Source organism: Pan troglodytes, chromosome 5, assembly GCF_028858775.2.
Source record: "Pan troglodytes isolate AG18354 chromosome 5, NHGRI_mPanTro3-v2.0_pri, whole genome shotgun sequence".
NCBI classification, from domain to species: Eukaryota; Metazoa; Chordata; class Mammalia; order Primates; family Hominidae; genus Pan; species Pan troglodytes.
The window spans coordinates 150,371,250-150,394,082 of record NC_072403.2 but is presented as its reverse complement, the minus strand read 5'-3'; the positions used below and the strand labels follow the sequence as shown (position 1 = coordinate 150,394,082).

Below are 22,833 nucleotides of genomic sequence, written 5' to 3'. Positions count from 1 at the left end.
AGGACACAGACAGATAGATAGATTGGTTCTGTGAGTCAGTTTCCTGCATCCTGTGGAGTCAAAAGGAAGACCTGCAAACAGCAACGGGTCCTGTGAACAATGGCCACTTCCTGAGCCAGGAGACTCTCACGTCTCTGTGGGGAAGGACCACGGGGCCACTTAGGGTTCAGATGGTACTTTTCAAGCAGGGTGCTCCTGAGGCAGTATTTGTGGACTGTTTCTCGTCAGGTCTGTCATAAGATTCCTTCTGCCACTTTCCACCTGTGTTTGAGATTCCACAGTCAAGTAATCTTGAACTTGCCAGAGTGAATTTAGCTTTCCAGTGGAGGGGAAGAAATGTACTGATCTGATCACAGCCACAGTACAGTTAGAAATTCTCATACTCTAATGCTGCCTTTGTTTCCTCATTTGAAAAAATGACATTGCCATAGAAGTGTAACATGCTTCACATTTTTATCCTAATACTCAAGTGGTTTTCTTGTTTTTTGTTTGTTTGTTTTTTGTTTTGAGACAAGGTCTCACTCTGTTGCCTGGGCTGGAGTGCAGTGGTGTGATCATGGCCCAATGCAGTCTCGACCTCTTGGTCTCAAGCAGTCCTCCCACCTCAGCCTCCCAAGTAGCTGGGACCACAGGTGCATGCCACCATGCCCAGCTAGTTTTTTTTTTTTTTGTAGAGATGGGGTCTCACTGTGTTGCCGAGGCTGGTCTCAAACTCCTGGGCTCAAGTGATGTTTCCCACCTTGGTCTCCCAAAGTTCTGGGATTATAGGTGTGAGCCACCATGCCCGCCCCGTTTTTAAATAGCACTATGTAGTAGTAATGATAGTACTTACTTTGTGCTTATGATTTGTCTGGGACTGAAAGAGCATTTCACATATATTCACTCATTTACGTAGACTCAGACAACGGAGTGCAAAGTTTCCTATTATAATGTGCAGTGTTAATTATGTACCAGTATATGGTGTGTTCTATATTAGAAAAAAAAGGGGAGCATGTGAACAGAAAAGGAATAATGAAGTCAGTGAATAGCAAGTTATAATTAATAGCAAAAGGTTAAACTGAATTGAGTGATTTCTTTTTTGTGTTGTTGATCACGTGAAGAGCTGCATCCGCTGTGGTGGAAAATGCTGAGAGAGAAGCACAAACAAATGGGCTCGCCCTTGGGCTGATCTGCACTGGACTATATGAACGGTTACTGCTAACCCCTGGCTCCTTTCCCCTTTCAAGATGATTGCAGGCTGATTCCATGGTGTGAAATAACCCAGGAGAGATAGGGAGGTGTCAGCAGCACAGCCCAGCAGGCTGGGGATTGGGCAGTGGCTTCCTGGAGTAACAGGCGCTGGCTGGCCGCCCCGCTCTCTGGCAGTGAGCGCTGAGGAGGTGGGCTGGGAGACAGCTGTGCCTAGCACTGCAGGCTTCATCAGACCACAGAGCACAGCCCCTCCATGGAACTGCTGCAGAATGTTCTGTCTGAAAGGTGAGGGGACTTCGTGTCCATTTGGGTGGCAAAGTTCTACTTGGGGAAGATTGTCATTTAGCATCAGAGTCTAAATCACAGAGCTGGTTCCAGTAAAAATCAAAGTTTGAAGGAGTTTTGTAAGTATGAAAGTGAAAAAGTCATTGTTCTTTTTTGTTGCAAACAGGAAGAAAGACCTCCTGCTGGGGAGATGGAATTCTCTTCTAGACAGAAAGGATATTTCTGTGTTTGAATGTGTTTTGTGTGTGTTTTGTTATAGACAAAAGTAGCTAAAAGTTTAAAAGAAGGTTTTTAAAATCAACTTAATAAATATAGGAATAGTTTACAGCAGTAGTATGAGTCTATTAGAGAAATTTTCATGTAAGGAGTTATTCATGTAAGGGTTAGAAGGAGTAGAAAGGGTAAAGGATTCTATTGCTTTAAGCTTTACTCTGTGAACTTAGGAGTGAAATTAATTTGACTATAGAACATACTTCTAGGCTGGGCGTGGTGGCGGGTGCCTGTAATCCCAGCTACTTGGGAGGCTGAGTCAGAAGAATTGCTTGAACCCAGGAGTTGGATGTTGCAGTGAGCCGAGATCGCGCCACTGCACTCCAGCCTGGGCAACAAGAGTGAAACTCGGTCTCAAAAAAAAAAAAAAAGAAAGAAAAGAAAGAACATACTTCTTGTTCTGGCCACATATGGATTATAATACTTCCTAAGTACTATAAGATGGTGATTATATGAGTATATGTCGTCATTCCCTGATTAGTCAAGGAGTATTTTCTCTCTTTAGGCATTTATTTTTTCTGTCAACTCTATTTTTCTTCCAACTCTTGTTATAATGTAATTAATGTAGGCATGTGAGAGTGTGTTTGTCTATGTGATTGTTGAAATGGTCGGGGGTAGAGGGGGAGATGAATTTCCTTGGAACTGTTCTGTTCATATCTTTCAGTGTATGTCATTCTGTTGATGGGAAATTCTTGACATCTTTTCAAGTTTTGGAAATAAAGTGGTCTTGGCTTATTTGCTTTGTGGATTGCTCCTTTGTCCTCAAATCTGTTCATGAGGTATAGACGTGGATTTTGTAGACCCAGCCTCTGCAATTTTAACCTTATTTTGACATCTTAAAACCTACCAGTCTTTAATATTGAACTTGGTGTTTGGGATATTCCTTTGTATAGTAGGTGCAAATTTGGTGAAATTGAGGGGGTAAGAACAAAAAGGAACATCACATTTTTCTGTCCTCAAGCATTCAATTAATTCTTACTACAGAGAGTATCTAGTTGCAGTGGATTTCCAAGGAGTCATGGGCTGACATGAATTTAAGTATTTCTGAAAAATAATTTTAGATGAAAGGCACTATGAGCTCTCATGACACTGTTTCTTCAAAAAATTGTTCTACAAAATGTTTAGGTATGAAGAGTCAGTGGTATTATTGGATGAAGTTACATGCTACCTAGTGTAATTTCCACAGTGCAGTTGAAGTCATTACAATCCAATGATAGCTTAAGGTTTACAATTTTTAATTGAATATGGTTGTGGAATTGTTACTGGGTAGGACATCTGCAGCTTCAACATATTTTTCTCCACCTATTCCCATAATAGCCATTTCATTTTATTAAAGAATCTCTCATTTTCTTGGACTCTTAGTTTCTGTGGTAACTCAGAAAATTTTAAAAACTCAAACGTATGGCATGTGATGACAACTAAGTGCTTTTACGCTGAAGTGTGTGTTCTAATCAGGAATCCACAATCGCACCCTTTTAAAGCCTACTCTCTGATCTCCCGGCAGCTAGGACAAACAGTTGACATTCTACTTTCTTCCTGTGACTTATAGCTTGTTGATTTACAATAATGATTTTTAAGTTGTCCTTTGCCCTACATATGAAGCAAGCCCATGATAAAATAAGGGTGAGTGAGATTAAGCAGAAGAATAGTAAGAGCTACTTGTTGATGCTTTGTGTTCTTACTTTGGAAAAGTGGCTTTCATTCATTGGTCTGTGGCTAGCCAAGGTCCTAGGGGCTATTGCATATGTGGTTGTGATTAGCATTGATTTTAAAGGAAACATGATTGCTCTTCCTTTGGTTTAAATCATGTTCCTGTGTGTTTCTTGTAATTGCTGAAAGAAAATATTTAAATCAGATCGCTTCCCACATTGATGCAGGATTTCCTTTTCTCTACTTAGACTGTTTCTTTTCTGAAGCCAGGTCTGCTCAGCTTTTTGTCAATTTGGCCTTCCTTGAAGAAGGATGCCATCTTCCTCATTATTGTCACTATCGTAACTTATATAGTTGCAATCACTCTTTGCTATTGAAGTATCTCAGATACATCAGCTTCTCCCAACTGCATTTTGTATGTGCAACATTTGAGCACTTAGTCTTTGTGAAGATGTTCTGCGAAGTTCAGCTAAGGTCTCTGTGGCTAACAAAGGCATGGTACGTTCCTTCACTGTGTAGCAAGTGATCCATTATGGTCTGGGAAGTGAATTATGGCTAATCAAATAATATGATTAATAGCAAATAATATGATTAATAGCAAACTACCATGTGTACCATTCACAGATTATTCTAAGACGTGGAATAGGCCAGGTGCCATGTCTCAAGCCTATAATCCCAATGCTTTAGAAGGCCATGGAGAGAGGACCACTTGAGGCCCTGAGTTCGGGACCAGCCTGGCTAACATAGGGAGACCTTGTCTCCACAAAAAATTAAAAAGTTAGCCAGATGTGGTGATATGGAACTGTAGTCCCAGCTACTTGGGAGGCTGAGGCAGGAGGATTGCTTGAGGCTAGGAGTTCGAGGCTGCAGTGAGTCATGATTGTGCCCCTGCACTCTAGCCTGGCCAATAGAGTGAGACCCTGTCTCGAAAAAAATTTTTAAAGAATAAATAAAAATTAGAATAAAATGTTTTTACTACTAAAGCTACGTGGAACATAATTACACTTCTCTGAAATAGTTCTGAATGTAAATTTCTTAATTATGGTACATCAGCTTTAACTTTATAAATACTAATTGTCTTTGCAGTGCTTCTCTAACTTCGGTGAAGACTTTTTAAAAGAAATTTCCAAACCATTACAGACTGATGTTTTGTAAAACACAAAATCATGTGCTTGTGTGATATCACCACATTGTCAAACAGCTATAAAAGTTCTTAAACGTTTAATCTCATTTCCTGTACTAATCTAATTGTGGACTGGTAGTGAAGTATTGTCCTACTGGCACTGGTTAGTAGACAAATCTGCATTAGTTTCCCAGAGCTGTCATAACAAATTACTGCTTAGTGAGTGGCTTATCCAGAAATGTATTCTCTCACAGTTCTAGAGGCTAGAAGTCTGAAATCAAGGAGTTGGCAGGGCCGCGCTCCCTCTGAAGGCTCCAGGAAAGACTCTTCCTTGCCTCTTCCACTTCCTGATGGCTCCAGGCATTTCTTGGCTTTTGGTAGCATCACTCGAGTTTCTGCCCCTCTTCCTACTGCCTTCTTTCCTGTGTGTTTCTCTGTGTCTCTGTGTCAGATGTTTTTCTTAAAAGGACACCACTCATTGGACTTAGGGTGCACCCTTAATCCAGTATATCACTTCACCTTAACTAATTACATCTGCAAAGACCGTATTTCCAAATAAGGTCATATTCCAGGGTTGTGAGCGGACATGATTTTGGGAGGACGCTATTCAACCCAATTCAGTGGACCGCATGTAAAATCACATAGCCTGAGGGCAGCTGCATGGGAAGTGTGTTTAATGGAAAACTGTAAGAATGATATCCAACATAGCTGCTTTGAGGATGCCTTTGAAACTATGGCAATGCAAATTTAAGATGAGTTTGTATGTGTAGGTAGAAGAGTTGAAAATGTACATACCCATTATGATCAGTCATGCAAAGGAAAATGTTGCCTTTTTATTTCCTTTAATCGATTCGGCTTCTTTCATGAACTTTTATCCCGCTGAGAAGGGGAAAAACAAAAAACAAAATTGAACTTAGTTCACTGCAGTCAACTCAGTGTGAGCCAAAAATTTAAACAGTTGTATTAGATAGCTCAGTCTGTTGGATGACTCAGTCTTTCAACATTCTCCTGCTTATCCTCCTTCTCTTCAAAGGGGACTCTGTTGCTAAGTCCCCCTTATTAGTATAACAGAAGTAAACCATGCTAAAATATGTACTTTTGAAATCATTGGCGTGATTATTACACAATGTTGAAAATTTTAAAGCAGACTCTCTGCTGTTGAGTTTTAAAAACGAGGTAATATTTTTTAAATGATGTTGCTTTTATTCTTATTTTTTTTGAGACAGAGTCTCGCTCTGTTGCCCAGGCTGGAGTGCAGTAGTGCGATCTTGGCTCACTGCAACCTCCGCCTCCCGGGTTCAAGTGATTCTCTTGCCTGAGCCTCCGGAGTAGCTGGGACTACAAGCACACACCACCTTGCCCGGCTAATTTTTGTATTTTTATTAGAGATGAGGTTTCACCATGTTGGCCAGGCTGATCTCGACCTCCTGACCTCAAGTAATTCGCTGCCTCAGCCTCCCAAAGTGTTGGGATCACAGGCGTGAGCCACCACGCCTGGCCTGATGTTGCTTTTAATATGGACAGGATGCATACATATATCCTTCTGTGCCCCAGGAATAATTTCACTATATTTTATAAGCATCACAGACCTGAAGTTCCTGAATTTACTAATGGATTTTACCTGGTTTTGCATTCTCTCTAGGGACTTTTAACCTGGTTTGTGTTAGACTAGGTTCTTTCCCTTCCTCAGCCTTTATGTGTCTTCCAAGAGGTAGAAATCTAGTTTCATGGAGCAGAAAAGTGGTGAATTCTGTGGAATTGGGTGTGTCCCAGCTGCCTGCATGCCCCGAACGATAGGGTCCTATACTCTTCTGCTTCACAAGTTACTGATTTAGGAAGGCCTTTAAGTTGTCTAATAATAGCAAAGAGTTATGTTGGAGATTACAGCTATGAACAATCTCAGGCATGTGCCTCTGCTCCCACAAGGGCAGTTCATATTAGAAACTAACTCTATCCTTCGTCATCGTGCACCCTGGAACAGATCACAGGCCTCTTTCCAGTTGTCTTTTGTATGTTGTGTATGTAAAAGAATTCCTTAGATTCTTTTCTTGGCAGCATTTGGAAAATAATGTTAGGAATCAGAAACAGATTTGTTATTTCTGTGCTGAAACAAGTGCATTTTTCAAGTGAGCTAGTAAGCAACCATTTGCTCTGGAAGGTCCCTAGCCCCTTCTTAAATCTGGTAATAAGCTATCAGATAATCAGTGAGCAAAGTTTATGCTAGTTGATTCTGAGCACCATTTTGAAAGACTTTTAAAAATCAAAATGCAAAGCAACCCTGGGAATATTGCATCTGTGTGACTCTGGACATTTTACTATCATACATTTAGATGTCTAGTTTTATATAAATTATCAGTGGCTTTTAGAACCATTGTTCTGCAATTCTTCCTGGTTCTTTCCTCCTCCTTTCATTTAAAATTGCATATAATTGTTAGTGGGTAATCTACAGCTACCAAAGGGAATTCCCATTTGCTCAATCTGCAATTTGAAGTAGCACTTTTAATAAACACAGTGGTAATAACATGCATTTTTCAAACTGGTGGGGAAAGCCCTTGGAATTTAATAAATGAAGCAAAGCTGGCTAGCCCTTTATTTCTTTTGTCTTTCCCTTGAAAACGTTATCATGCTTTTTAGTTCTCTTTTTTTCCTTCCATGAGTAGTCAAAATCTGTTTCTTAAATCTGTTGCAGTAGAAGCCAGATTACCATGCTAAATAGGTTGTGTAATACTATAAATTGAGATGCTACCCTATGGACTGAAAGAGCAGTTAACAGAGTTTTGCTGCCTAAAACGAGGAGAACTTGGGGTCTGCTTGTTTCTGGAGCATGCTCTGTGCAAGGATTCATGCTCTGGGTAATTTTGTGGAACTGAATCAAATGACTTGAATTACTGAAAGCATTAGCTAAGATTTCAGTTAAACTCTTCATTTTAATATCTCCTGTTCCATTTCTACCTATTCTGGTTTCCTTTATTTGCTGATTTTCATGTTTGTCTTTTTTAGGCCCCCTACCTCACCTTGGCTGTCCTCCTCTGTGATGGCTCATTGGGGGAGCAGTATTACACCTAAGCCATATTGAACTCCTTCTAGTTACAAGGATGTGATCAGTAGTCTACACACGCGTTAGTAAAGGTGATAGTTAATAGGCAAGGCAGATGGACCCGTGTGATAAAGGCAGGACATCATGTCACCACCATTAACCAGGTACAAATGTATGCAGGGGTATGTATTTTTCTGTGTTAAACATCAGAAGAAAATACTGCTGAAAACAACCTGAGGGTCTTTAAGCAATTAACAGATTTTGCATGATTAAACAGTTTGGCAGGATATGGTATTGGGGATGCGGGGTGGAAGATGGGTAGTCTTAAATTGGGAACATTAATTATTTTATAAAATCGTATGTAGCAATTGCATTTAAAATTAAGAGATCCTAATTTGACAGCCAACAGAGTGACAAACTATTTGATTTAATGTCAGCAGTGTTCATCTTCTATCTGGTGATTATGTGACATTTATCAGTCTTTGTTAACTTACATTACATTTAGAACTTTTTTTGTTGTTGTTACTGTCAAAATGTGGTTAACCCTGAGATCCATTGAAACAAAAGGCCAGAGTGACTTGACTGTGGGTTTAACTTGGGGGAGGGGTGCATGATAACAGAAATGTGAGTGCTCATCACCACTTTTTCTTTGGAATGTCTTATAACAAAAAGATATAAATAGCATAAAGTGAGCTTTAGGAGCCACAAGTTGCAGTACACTTTAAGTGAATTTATATATACACAGAATAGTTTTCAAAAGGTCAGATGATAACATATGTTTGTACTTGTGAAATTTTGCAAGACAGCATTTGAGAGCAAAAGAGAAAATCTCGGCTTTGCTGACCACAAGAGGCCATCTATGTTCTTCATCATTTTGTTTCACTGAGTGAACTGTGCAAGGTTCATTGTTGCTGGAACTTTCAGAATAAAAGTTGGGACAGATGCCTCTGCTCTCTCGAGGGCGCGAACATCGGGAGCAGGGTCAGGGGAGGATGAACAGTGACTTAATGCGTGGTCTCTTAGGAAAGGGAAGGCAAAGGGGACCACAGAAGCCTGGCTGACGAGCCTGGCAGATGCCCAGAGGATGCTTGACTTGGTAGAAGATCACGTGGGGAAATTGGGTTATACCAGACATTGAGAGTAGCAACTTTTCTAATTCCGAACAGAGCAAATGAGAAAGGGGGCTCAGAAAATGCCTTGGTGTTAGCTATGTGGGATGGCGTGGCAAAAGAAAATGAAGTATATGAACACACCTAGCCCCCAGTGGTGGTGCTCTCTCTCTCCTTCCTTAGCCATCTCCTACAGATTTGCACTTTTGCTTTATCTAGACCCTTTCCTAATTTTAAGAGGACAAAGGAAGCTCAAGTCCCTTCTTTTTTGCTGGAAAAGTTTTGCTGTAACAGAATGCCCAGTATTTTATGCAAAAGAGATCAGTATTGTCCCAAGGTGGCTAATTTATATGTCAAAGGGTATCCAAGATTTGTCGACATTTTGAAATACCTCTGAAGTTCATCAACTCTGACCAAAATATTTTGATAGAATTTGGGGTGTGTTATTTCATTGCGTGTTGATGAGCACTTACCATGTGCCAGTCACTGTTCCTACCCCCAGGAAACTCTTCCTGTCTGATGCTCTGGACTTCTCACCGGCCTGGGCCTCTGCAGCCCCAAGACTTCTGGTTGTTTTCCTGCCCACTGTAAAGGTGCTACTGCTTGTGCCAGCTTTTGGCGGTTCTTTCTCCAAGATTGACTTTGGGAACAAAGCAAAGCCAGAGACTTTGTAAAGGGTTTCCCTGCTAATCATGACCCAAATAACAAAAATAATTAACACAGGTTTGTAAAGAATATTCAAGAAATCCCAACTCTATCCGTTAATCATATCAGCTTATCCCTTGAGTAAAGATCTCCTTAGCTCTGAGAATGGATCTGCCTAATAAAATATTGAGGATTAAGTAATAACTTACATAAGATGCTGGTATTTTCTCTGTAATATATAGTGATGTTATTTAAATTTGACCTCTCTAAGGGCTTAATTTGGTCTTTGAAAGTGAAGACTGATTTGTACCCTAATTTGCAAATGTAGTATTTCTACATAGTGAGAAAGGCAGATGTATTTCTCAGTTTTCATCACAGCATATTTACGCCAACTTTAAAAAAGTTTTCTGGACCTACACAGTTGTATAAATACATCCAGATGAATAAAAAAGTATTACAAGTCACATATATTGGCAAAGGAGCATGGTAGCAACACAAATATTTTGAAAGCTATGTAAGCCAGTGAGAGTATCCTGATACTGCTCTAACAGCTCCAACGGAAGTGTTTGCTGCCACAGCAATTGAGACAAAACCTTTCCTTTTTGGAAATGTTTCCTGGCAGAACAAATACTTGATAAAAATTTAAAACAAGATTTGAACTGCTCAAGATGGTGCCTTTTATAAAATTGTTTTATTTTTACAAACTCTTTCCACATCAGGAAGAGAGAAATCTATGGGTGGATGGTTTTATCCTTATATAGGTGGAAATGTCCTTATTTTAGGTTGACTGCTGTACTGAGGAATTGGGAATGAGCTCCCCTTAATTATTGGGTTATTTCTCTTCTCGTTGTATTTCTTCTTCTGTCAGTAATTGGCAGCCTATTTTTCATCTTAGAGAGAAGAGGCCAGGGAGTGTAAGAGCTGTCCACCTGAATTGTCAGTCAGTAAATTACGATGGAAGTTTAAAACAAGTAGCATACTCAGAAGATGACATATGTCCGGAGTCGGGGGAAAGGGGAGGGAGAGCATTAGGACAAATCCCTAATGCATGCAGGGCTTAAAACCTAGATGACGGGTAGATAGGTGCAGCAAACCACCATGGCACATGTATACCTATGTAACAAACCTGCACGTTCTGCACATGTATCCCAGAACTTCAAGTGAAAAAAAAAAGATGACATATGTCCCTCTCCAAAACCACGGAATCTATAAATGCTGAAAAGATTGAATGCAGATGATTAAATTTGTGATGTCTGTAAGCATGATTTAAATACAAAACATTAATTTGATGTTTGCCATCACTTTTAGGTTTGGGTTTACAAGACTGCTCCTATAGAGATGGCTGCTTTTCCGTGTCCAGTGAGAACTTTTAATGCTAAAACATCCAGTGTCGTTTCTGCTTGCCACAGAAAGTCAATGTTGGTTGGTATGGCAAATATCATAAATCCTTATTTGTATGTTATTTGACTTACGATAACACACTTGGCTGAAAATGAGTTTGTCTTAGTCGCTCCCCAGTCCTCACTCACCTTTGTGAAACCATAGAATGGATCCATTGTTGGTGTGTTATCTGCAAAAGATAAAGCGTCTATGAGCTGGGGAAAACTGGAGCCCCTAAAATAAATGAGATTCCTTTAACACATGCCATACCACAGGTTTCTCCCAGACTGCTGTTTTGGACTATGTTTGACTAGATTTCCTTTACTCTAATTTTCCCTTGCCCTCTTTTTAATTTTGGAAAGCGACCTTCAACCTCTGTGAGTGAGTAGCCACCCTCCTTTGTCTCTTGCTTGACATTGGCCCCCCAGCAACTAGCTCAGTGTCATGTCTAAAATTAGATCAGTCTGTATGGATGCCCTGTAGGGAAGTGAGAGAACAGGCTCTCTCTGCCAGAGCAGATCCTCACCACACAATGAAAATTCTCAGTTTACGATAATTCCTAGTCAATGTCATGAGTCTTTTGCTGTTTTACGGTAAGGCAGTCTGGTATTTGGTGTACTGAACTGCAGATATGAATATCTAGCTGCCACATTTTCACCTGGATGTCTAACTGACCTCATGAACATATCAAAATTCCTGTCCCCCACCCCTATCTATCCCACTGCAGACTTGCCCATTTCGTGGCAAATCCACCCTTCCAGTTGCTTAGCCCAAAAACCTTGAAGTCATTTATGACTTCTTTTTTTGGTAAGGGGGTGTCGGGGAGGGGAGACAGGGTCTTCTTGTTCTGTTGCCCAGTCTGGAGTGCAGTGGTGCAATTATGGCTCACTGCAGCCTTGACCTCTTGGGCTCAAGTAATCTTCTCACCTCAGCTTCTTGAATAGCTGGGACTACAGACATGCACCATCATACCTGGCTAATTTTTTTTATTTTTGTCGAGGTGGGGTTTTACTGTGTTGCCGAGACTGGTCTCGAACTCCTGGGCTCAGGCAATCCTCCCGCCTTTATCTCCCATGGTGCTGGAATTATAGGTGTGAGCCACTGCGCCCAGCCAACAACTACTTTTTTTTCTTATTCCTACATTCAATTTGGCAGAAAATTCTATTGACTATATTAATTTTTTTCCCCATTATCTGACTGCCTCTTACCATCTAAACTGCTACCTGCTTGGCCTGAATTTCACCTGGATTATCATAATAGCTTCCCTTTATAGCCTACTTTCAACCCAGTAGCCAGAGTAGATCTTTTAAGACCAGCGATATCGTGCCAGTCCTTTGCTTTAAAGCTTCATTTCACTCGGAGTAAAAGCTCGTCTTGGCAATTTCTCTTTATTTTTGAAATATCAATCACAGGCCTGAAATAAACCTAGGAGGAGAAAGTCTGTTTTCTAAGCTACAGAACTTGCAGCTGCATCCAACCTTTAGTCTGGCAGAAAAGGAAAAGGTTTCCCTGCCGAACTACAGTCCCAGCTGAGTCGTGTTCTTGTTTGATGCTCCTAGAAGGTATGGTCTTTAATGAGACTCCTCCATCTTTTCCTTAATACAAGTGAGGATCGTTCCACCCCATCTCATTTTATCATTAAAAGTGGCAATCTGTGTACTAAATGCAGCCACAGAGATTTACCTTTGGGCTTTATTAACCAAGTTTGATAGAGTTTCTGTTGGAATTTTGGAAAACTGATTTCCATGGCTTTATTGATAGGGATTAAGTTAGAAATAAACAGCAGGGAGCCTGTAGAAGTTAGAGAACTAACTTAAATGTTGGAGCAGGTTAGTTTTTATTTGTATGCATATATCTGTTGTGCTGAGGTTGATGTGTGATGAATTCTATGAAAAAGACTCTGCTGGTAAATACAGGGTATTTTACCCTTTCAAAGTGCTCCTTTTCTTTCATAGCATTATTAAAATGGAGAGTAGGATCCAACCCAACTCACTGAGTGGGATTTGCACGTTCTATGGGACCTGAACCCTCCTTTTTTGTGTGGTCGTCATGTACCAAGGGTCCTTTGCTTTGACGACTAGATTGTAAGCTCCTTGAGGGCTAAGTTCATTAACTTGATCCAGAAGAATTCCAGTAGATAATTGCTGATTAAAGGAATGAAATATTAATATTTAATCTAGTTTGGGTAAAAAGACTTTAACCATCACTCTCTATGAAAACAAATGGACTTTTTTGAGACTAGCTTAAAATATAAAAGTAGATTGTACTACTTTCAATGGGACTGAAAATACGCAGGCTATTAATCAGCAGAGCAAGAAAGGTTTTTAATTCTGAGTTTCATTTTTTGTAGCAACTCAACCAAAAAATCTGATGAAACAGTTTCAATCATTAATGGCCTGTAGCATGTGGAAGCTGGTCATAGAGGAGGAGAAAAGTTAATGTGTTTCTAGAAATTTAAACATTCAGAACAAATGAGTCTCAGCTTCGTGGTGACTGGAAGGAAGATAAGCATCCCATGTAGCTTCTTGGTCTTAGAAGTGGCAGGTCACCGTCTGGAAAATGGCCCATTCCCTGTTGGCCCTTCTCAAGCATCACTCTGAAGTGGCTACACTTCTCTTGACTAAAAAGGATTAAGGATTTACTCACCAAGGAAAAACACACCCTTTATCTAAGCACTTTCCTGGCTCTTGGGTTTTCAATGTTTTAGAAAAACACTCCATAGACAGAAAAAAAATCATAGACAGAAAAAAAATTATTTTCAGAAATATGAGATTATTTCTCTTAGTAAATCATCATTTAAATGTGTATTTTTTAAATTTATTTTTTATTTTTTTGAGACGGAGTTTTGCTCTTCTTGCCCAGGCTGGAGTGCAGTGGCGTGATCTCGGCTCACCGCAACCTCCACCTCCCAGGTTCAAGCAATTACCCTGCCTCAGCCTCCCGAGTAGCTGGGATTACAGGCCTGGCTAATTTTATATTTTTAGTAGAGACGGGGTTTCTCCATGTTGGTCAGGCTGGTCTTGAACTCCTGACCTCAGTGATTCGCCCACCTCGGCCTCCCAAAGTGCTGGGATTACAGGCGTGATACACCATGCCTGGCCGTAATTTTTTAAAATAATAATATTCATTGAAATTTTATTTCATTTGGTCTTTCTACCCTTTGTTCTAAATTTTTAGGTCCATTTGATTATTTTCTAGGGTTCCCCTGTATGTATTTCTTTGTATTGCCATTACATTTGTTCCTCATTTTCTCTAAATGTGTTCACAATCAAGTCACTCTGTGTTTTTGTCTGTATTAGGTACTATTTGAGTGAGTTGATTATTACTCAAGACCCCAAGTCAGAGTGCACCTAGAGTTACTCTGTTAATCTGTTGAGTAATTAAGTGCTTAGCTACCGTAAGGACTTCATTCCTTCCCCTTTATTTCTGTGAACTGTTATGGTTATTAAAAGTTATAGGAACCTTGACCTCTGATAGGCTGCCTTTTCAGCTTCTGCCTTGTAAGTGGGCTCATCATTTTAATGTCCAGTTGAGATCTTATTAGATTACACATTCGGGATGAGCCTGGAATCTTCCATGGTGCTATTAGCTGTGAGTAAAATTTCTGCATGTAAAACAGAAAGACCCCTAACCTAGGAATCAGAGTTTCTGATCCCAAGTCTCACATTTATTGACTCAGAATAAGCCACCTAACTACTCTGAGCCATTTGTTGCCATCTAATAAATAGAAGTGATTGCCCTGCTTGCTTGATGGGGTGATTTTGTGGGGGATCAAATGAGATAAGATACCCAGAATGTAGAAAGAAACTAGGAACCCTCTTTCTCTCTCCTCTCCCATTCTCTTGTACTTCTTGTCAATTCCATCCCTTCTCTCCAGCCCTTGGGTCACCACTGCCTCAGTGAGATGACTGTTAGCATCTCATGCCTTTATTAGGCTCCTGACTCACGGATCCTAGGCTAATTACCTAGCATCCCTTCTCCAAACTCTATCCAGAATGAAAAAACAGATCGCAACTGTTTCTTCTCTGGTTAAAAAGTCCTCAGTTCCCTACCACCACTGTTCCATTGCCTTCAGGTTGAAGTGTAAATTCCCTAACATGACATAGAGGAGCCCTTCATGACAGAATGCCTCCTTATTTTCTTCTTGAGCTTCAATTCTCAGTAGCCTCTTCCCCCATCCATATTTCCCATTGTGTTCACCTTCCTTGGCACGTGCCAGGACCCTCTGCCTTGAGGGAATATCTGCTTCTCCCCTGTTGCTTCAACCTGATCTTTAGATTAGACTTACAGGATTCAGTTCAGATGTTACCTCCTCTTGGAAGTTCTCTATAATGTTCCAATGCTGGTTAGTAACCCCTTCTCTGAGTTACCTATCACAGTGTCATACATCTGTCTGTTTTCTTGTGCTAGGCAATAAGAACCTAGAGGGCAGGGAATGTGTACTGTTCATTACCATTGATACCAAGAAGCACATAAGTGTTGGCTATATTACTTTGTTAATAATTGAAAAAAATTTAAGATTAAAGGAAAATTCTGGTGTATCATCTGGTTTAATATCAGAAAAAGAATTAGCCAGGTATTGTGGCTCACACTTGTAATCCCAGCACTTTAGAAGGCTAGGCAGGCGGATCACTTGAGGTCAGGAATTGAAGACCCACCTAAGCAACATGGCAAAACCCTGCCCCTACAAAAACAGAAAACAAAAAGACAAAAAAGTTAGCCAGGTGTGGTGGCACATACCTGTAGTCTCAGCTACTGTGGAGGCTGAAGTGGGAGGTCAAGGCTACATTGAGCCGAGATGTTGCCACTGCACTCCAGCCTGGGCAACAGAGCAAGACCCTGTTTCAGGAAAAAAAAAAAAAAAGAGAGAGAGAAACAAAATGGTTGACAAATGAAGTAGATCTAAGAAAAACAGAAACAAAATGGAAAGTGTTACCCTGCCCCCTTATTTGAAGTTACAAAAGTTACAAACTAACTGTTCTTACCTGGAATACCATGCCTTGCCCTGGAAGATTGTATTTAAGAGGGAATACCACAGTATTCTGTAAGAGTAAATTAGAATGGACATTGTCAACCAAAGGCAGTTATTCAAGACTAGGAGTGATGCTGTTTATTACCCGGAATGGTGGTGAAAACCAAAAATATGAACCCATTCAAGAAAATGCAGACAAACAGTTTAATTTTTGATTTATATCTTAGTTCGGACTGCTATAACAAAGTACCATAGACTGGGTGACCTGTAAGCCACAAATTTTATTTCTCAGAGTTCTGTAGGCTGGAAATCTGAGATCAAGGTATCAGCATGAATTCTGGTGAGGTTCCTCTTCCGGGTTGCAGACTGCTGTCTCCTCATGGTATTTTCACATGGAAAAAGAGAGGAGAAAGCTGTGACCTTTTTTTAAAAAAAAATTTTTTTTAATTTTATTTCAATAGTCAAAAACTATTGAACAGGTGGTTTTTGGTTGCATGGATAAGTTCTTTAGTGACGATTTGTGAGATTTTGGTGCACTTGCCACCTGAGCAATGTATACCCTACCCAACATGTGGTCTTTTATCCCTCACCCACTCCCATCCTTTCCCCCAAGTCCCCAAAGTCCATTATACCATTTTTATGCCTTTGCATCCTCATAGCTATATATCACTATATTTGGTAACTCACTTAGTAGCTACCACTTATAAGTGAGAACATACAATATTTGGTTTTCCATCCCTGAGTTGCTTCACTTAGAATAATGGTCTCCATCTCCATCCAAGTTGCTGCAAAGACCATTATTTCATTCTACTTTATGGCTGAGTAGTATTCCATGGTGTGTATATATATCACATTTTCTTTATCCACTCTTCAGTTGTTGGGCATTTAGGCTGGTTCCACATTTTTGCAATTGCAAATTGTGCTGCTATAAACATGCATGTGCATGTATCTTTTTCATATAATGACCTCTTTTCCTTTGGGTAGATATCCAATAGTGGTATTACTGGATCGAATTATACTTCTACTTTGAGTTCTTTAAGGAATCTCCATACTGTTTTCCATAGTGGTTGTACTAGTTTACAGTTCTGCCAGCAGTGTGAAAGTGTTCCCTTTTCACCACATCCCTGCCAACATGGTCATTCTTGCAAGAGTAAGGTGGTATCTCATTGCAGTTTTAATTTGCATTTCTCTGGGGCCTCTTTTATAGGTGCACTAATTTTATAGGTGTACTAATTCCATTCATGGGGTCTCCACTCTGATGACCTAATCACCTTCCAAAGGCCCCACCTCCTAATACCATCACATTGGGGATTAAGATTTTAACATAAGAATTTTGGGGAGACAAACATTCAGACCATTGTAATCTATAATTGATTATTAAGGCAAAATGGTCTGTTTGAGCCTTCTGGAATTAAAGAATTCAAATAATGGAAAACAACTCCAGTCTACTAAATATGATAGGCAAAAATTTTTACCCCTGTGACTTTTATTCCTGGCATGTCTGTCAGTATGTTACACTATATGGCAAAAAGGGACTTTTCAGATGTCATTAAAGTTACTAATCAATGACCTTACCGAAGGGAGATTAGCCTGGATTATCCAAGTGGGCCTAATGTAATCACAGGAGCACTGAAAAGCAGAGCTCTCTCTGGTTGATGGCAGAGCGGAAGTTGAGAGATTCCGTGGGTGAGGAGTCAGTGTGCTGTTGCTGGCTTGAAGATAGAGGGAGCAGTAGGAGACTGAGAAGGAACTGAATTCTGCCAACAATGAGCTTGGAAGCTGACTCTTCTGCACAGCCTTCAGATAAAAGCCCAGGCTGGCCGACAGTTAAGTTTAGGCCTTGTGAGACCCTAAGCAAGGCCCCCAGCCAAGTCTGCGGGACTGCTAACCTGCAGAACTGTGAGATAATTAATGGGTATTATCTGCAGGTGCTAAATTCATGGTAAGTTGTTATAACAGCACTCATCATAACATGGCTCTCATCCAAGGCAACATTGAGAATGAGCCTTTAGAAAGGCTGTAGAAAACTACTATGTCATTAAAACAAAACAAAAAATGGAGGTGAGGGACAGGAGTGTCTTGCTTTGGGAACCTTTCTATTAGATTTGATTTCCAGTAGAACTTAATATTGGACAATGTCTGATAAACACCAAAATTGAATGACCTTTCTGACACCTGCAAGGGAGTCTTTATTTCTGGCCGATGCAAGAGATCTTTCTCTGACCCCTGGAACATCATAGATGACCCAATGCAAGCTCCAGAGTGTGTCTCAGACTTCTAAAGGCCCCAGCGGAGACATCAATCAAGGGAATCTTATGCTATTATATGCTGACTTTGTGCAGGAGAGGTTAACAATAATAAATTCAAGGAATGAAGATTGTTTTGGGTAGTAGAATATCACAGGCTCATTCTCAATTTTTCCAAATGTTTTGTAAAAAATAGGACATTTGAGATGTTTACTTCTTTTCAGCACTGTTTTTCTAATGTCGCCTTTATGAGGGCCATGCTGTTTGTCAAAGGCTCCCTCGAACCTCAAACACTGGAAACATACTAATCTTGTTAATGAGAAGAGAGGATTTGATTTTTGACTTCATTCCGGAAATACTGTATTCTCTTACTGCAATTCTAAAAACCATTCATTTTAGTTGTCATGTACAGGATAGACAAAGACTTAAGTCTGGTCTGTGTTTTGCCAATGTGGTGAATCCATCCATATTAAATATTAAAACAGTTGACTTGGTATCAAAATAGAGAACAATTTTGTCTGTATAGGATGATAATTAATAGCGGTTAGAAATTAACAGTTGATAATCCTGTTTAATCCCTCACCTTTGTAGAAATTAAGTGGTTACTGCCTACATTTGTCTAGAGAACAAATCATGAATTATATGTTTTTCCCTCTCAAAACATCAAATAACAAGAATTATAGATAACTTCTTGAATGACTAGTCAAAGAATGAAAATTTAAAAGGCAGGGTAGGTTGGCAGGTAAATCGTCACTCTCCACTTCCTTTCTTCCTGAACTCCAGAACTTGGTACAGTTGTCAACTCATATCTGCCTTGATTTTTTTTTTCTTCTAAAGATGACCTCATCCCTTCCTTCTGAATGAATACCTCTGGCTCTTTCACTCTGTTCTGCAGCTCTCCTTTGCTTCTCTGTTACTCTGGCTATTCTCTGAGTATTAGGAATATATCTTAAAAAGTAATACAAGAAATAAAATCTTGGTATTTTAGGCTTATCATGTAATCATCTGGAATTATATTTACTTATACAGCTTTATAATTATGTCAAATAACTTGCTTTCTGTCCACAATCACCCTGAGTTTTATATGTATAATTTACCAGTTTCCAGTACACTACAAAATATGGATTGGAATATGGCCCGCTTAGCTCAGAGGAGGAATGTAAGAAGCATAAATAAAAAGAAAAGTCTGGCATTCGTTCACAGGCTCTTGTTTGAGGCTTTCTAATCACTAATGACTTTGGCTTAGCCAGTAGAAGTATGTGGCAAGTCACTTAACTTCCCGAGGTCCCAGCTCTTTCATCTCGACTACACAGATGGTAATTCCCTAACTCATAAGAGCTTCATGAACTTTAAATGGGGCAATGCATGCATAGCTTGCCTGGAACCTGGCTAGACCCCGGAACTGTTAACTACTATTTTTCTTTCTGTCATGTGTGTGTGTTCAATGCTACACAGCCTCTGAAAATCTAACTGGTATTTGTCACGCTGGAGCCTCAAAGAGGATCTTTTCACTTTGGGTTTTCAGTCTCCTAAGTGGATTGGTAAGGGGCGTAGTATGTACCCACTTCTTTCCACTGTTCATATGTAAATGCTTTCAACTAATGCCTGGACACTGGTAATCCGGCTGCTCTCTGACTTGCCATTTATCTTGAGCTATAAATTCAGCTGCTATTCATGGATGCAAATGAGGGGATTTGTTTTCATGGTGCTGCAAGCCTCATAAGCCTTATTACTCTTTTGTCACTTCAGATTAAAAAAAGAACAGAAACTTTTTTTTAAATTTTTTGGGGCAGGGGGCACTTTTGCCCTCCTTCTTTTAGATTCCCAGACTGCAGTTTGTGAGCAAACTCAGAGCGATCCTCTAAATGTCTGTATGATTTTTGGTGTTTCATAGTGTTTTTTTTTCCCTTCTGTACTTAATCTTAGTTTCCCAAATATGTAACCATGAAAGAAATCCTCATCTGCACAAAATCCAATGCAGCCTCCCAGCGCTGGTCTTGACCTCATATGTCAATAGGATAAAGAGGAGGAGACTGAAGAGCGACGGCTCGGATTTGTGTGCTGCCTACACAGCTGGCTCAGTTTGCTTTCTTGTTTAAACGCCCCAAAGCAAAGACAAAGACGCTAATGTTAGACACATGACAGGGTAGAGTGCCGTTCTGAAGTATATCTTTAAGCCCAAAGAAGCGGGATAAATGCTGGTGGAATTCCCAAAACTACCACGAATGACAAACTTTATCGATACTATCAAGATGGATTCTGTTCAATTTCAGACCATGTATCAGCTGATTTTGAAATTCATTAGTATAGTGGTTTAAAACACAAGGAAAAGAGGATATTTAAATTTTAAAAGCAGACTTTTTAAAGAAATAAATGATATAAAGTTACATTTCAAAACTCATGGGATGTGGCCAAAACTATATGCAGAGGGAAATTAGTAAGCTCATATATTTTTAAAATAAAAAAGAATAAAAATTAAGCACGCAACTCGAGGTAAAGTATAAAGAAACATTGAAAAAGCTTATCATAAAAATAGGAGAAAAATGGCAAACCCACTGGAGTTTGTTTCATATATTTACAGGTGTTCTGGGTAGAAGTAGAGAGGGCAGGGAAGTGGCAAGTACAATATAAAAAGGAAGAAGAGTGGGCACTGTGTGGTAAAATAGGAAGTTTTGTTTATTTTTCCAGACAGGGCTCACTCTATCACCCAGGCTGGAGTGCAGTGGTGCAATCTTGGCTCACTGCAGCCTTGACTTCCCAGGCTCAAGTGATCCTCTCACCTCAGCCTTCCCAGTAGTTGGGACTACAGGTGAGCACCACCAGGCTCGGCTAATTTTTGTATGTTTTAGAGACAGAGGTTTACCATGTTGCCCAGGCTGGTTCCGAACTCCTAAGCTCAAGTGATCCATCCACCTCAGCCTCCCAAAGTGCTGGGATTACAGGTGTGAGCCATTGCACCTGGCTACAAAATAGAATGTTTTGACATTATGATCTGGGAACTCAAGGGCATGTTTAAAATTCTATTCTTTCTATTTTATTTTTGCCCAAATATTTTCTTTTTTTTTTTTTTGGAGACAGAGTCTCGCTCTGTTGCTCAGGTTAGAGTGCAGTGGCATGATCTCGGCTCAGTGCAACCTCCTCCTCCCAGGTTCAAGCGATTCTCATGCCTCTGCCTCCAGAGTAGCTGAGATTACAGGCTCCTCCCACCACAGCTAATTTCTGTATTTTTAGTAGAGATGGGGTTTCACCATGTTGGCCAGGCTGGTCTCGAACTCCTGACCTCAGGTGATCTGCCTACCTTGGCCTCCCAAAGTGCTGGGATTACAGGTGTGAGCCACTGCGCCTGGCCAGGTCAAATATTTTCAAATAATTCTTTTTTCTAAAAGCCTTCCTTATCAGATCCCAAAGTATTTCTCCAACACTTAAGTTGTCATTAAAACTCCCCTATGTACCCTCATTGTATCAACACAGCTAACCTTCATTTTTATTTTGTTTTTTATTTGGCAACAAAGTACGTCCTGATTTTATATATTCTAGCTTTGGGTACATTATAGAGTGAGCATATAGGACTGCATCTTTCCCTATTTATTTATTTATTTATTTATTTATTTATCTTGAGACAAGGTCTCACTTCGTTGTTCAGGCTGGAATGTAGTGGAATGATTTCAGCTCACTACATCCTCGACTTCCTGGGCTCTGGCGATCTTCCCACTCAGCCACCCTGAGTGGCTGGGACTACAGGTGTGCACCACCACACCTGGCTACTTTTTAATTTTTTTTATATATAGAGAGAGAATTGCTATGTTGCACAGGCTGGTCTCCAACTCCCGGGCTCAAGAAGTGTGTACACTTTGGCTTCCCAAAGTGCTGGGATTATAGGCATAAGCCACCGTGCTCAGCCCCTTCTTGTTTTTGATAGGGCTGAAACATTATCTTTTTTGTCTGTATGACACAATATTGCACCCAGAATCGAACTTAGAGCTCAACTAGTGCGACCCTATCATTACAGAGGTAAAAAATCCAGCGCCCAGAGACATTAAGCTTCCAGGACTCACATGGCAAGGTGAGGACTAGAAATGTCCATGGTGGGCCAAAGCTGCTCTGTCTCCATCATGGTTCGTAGCCGCCCATTTGCCACTTACACGTATCCTTTCAAGATCCTTTCAGCCAAATTTTTCTTTAGCTTTTATTACACAAACCTTTGGCAAGCAGGGCTCCCGTCATTCAGATGATTTTTAAGTATTCTTTTAAATTTATTTCTGATGTTTAAGAATGGGCTTCTGGTAACGTTTTTATGAGATCCTTCAATATTTTTTTGTGTGCCCATTTGCTAGGGAAGAAAACCTTTAAATCACGCTACTAGTGTTTCCTATTTGGGAAACTTTTTGGCAATATCTCCTGAAGCTGACTATGCACACACTCTGACCCAGCAAATTCCCCTTCTGGGATTTTACCCACCATAACGAGATACTTAATGTTTACCAAATGACATGCATGAGAATGTTCATAGTGCACTATTCCTAAAAGCCCCAAACTGGAAAAAAAAACACTAAATGTCCATTAATAATACAACAGATAAGTAATCTTTTACCATACCAATAAGAATAAACATGTTACTGCTACACACAACCACATAGATGAATCTCACAAACACAGAAGAGTGTGATTCCAACCATATAAAGTTCGAAAGCAGGCAAAACTAATCTATGGTGATTTTATTAGGGTAATGGTTATGTGTGGGGATGGGGCTAGTGGCTGCAAGGAGGGCATGAACAGGAGGTCTTGGGAGCTGGTAATGATCTCTATCTTGATCTGGGTGCTGGTTACATGGGCGTTCACTTTGTGGCAATTCGTTGAGCTGCATACATAATTTGTGCTCTTTTCTGTACCCAATGAAAAGTCTGCTTAACACCAGGCTATATTTT

At 40.1% G+C, this 22,833-nt stretch overlaps 1 protein-coding gene across 3 annotated transcripts in view; it reads left to right on the top strand.

The window, feature by feature from the left end:
* The window catches only part of NHSL1 (NHS like 1), a 156,105-nt gene that overhangs the window by 27,979 nt on the left and 105,293 nt on the right, over positions 1-22,833 (top strand). The window contains exon 1 of one of the 3 annotated variants that reach the window (XM_009452096.5): positions 680-1,476. The exons of the other annotated variants lie outside the window; for them this stretch is intronic. Within the exon in view, the coding sequence (XP_009450371.2) occupies positions 1,461-1,476 (16 nt within the window). The 5' untranslated portion in view covers positions 680-1,460. Of the gene's footprint in view, positions 1-679; positions 1,477-22,833 lie in introns of those variants that run through there. 3 annotated transcript variants of the gene reach the window in all.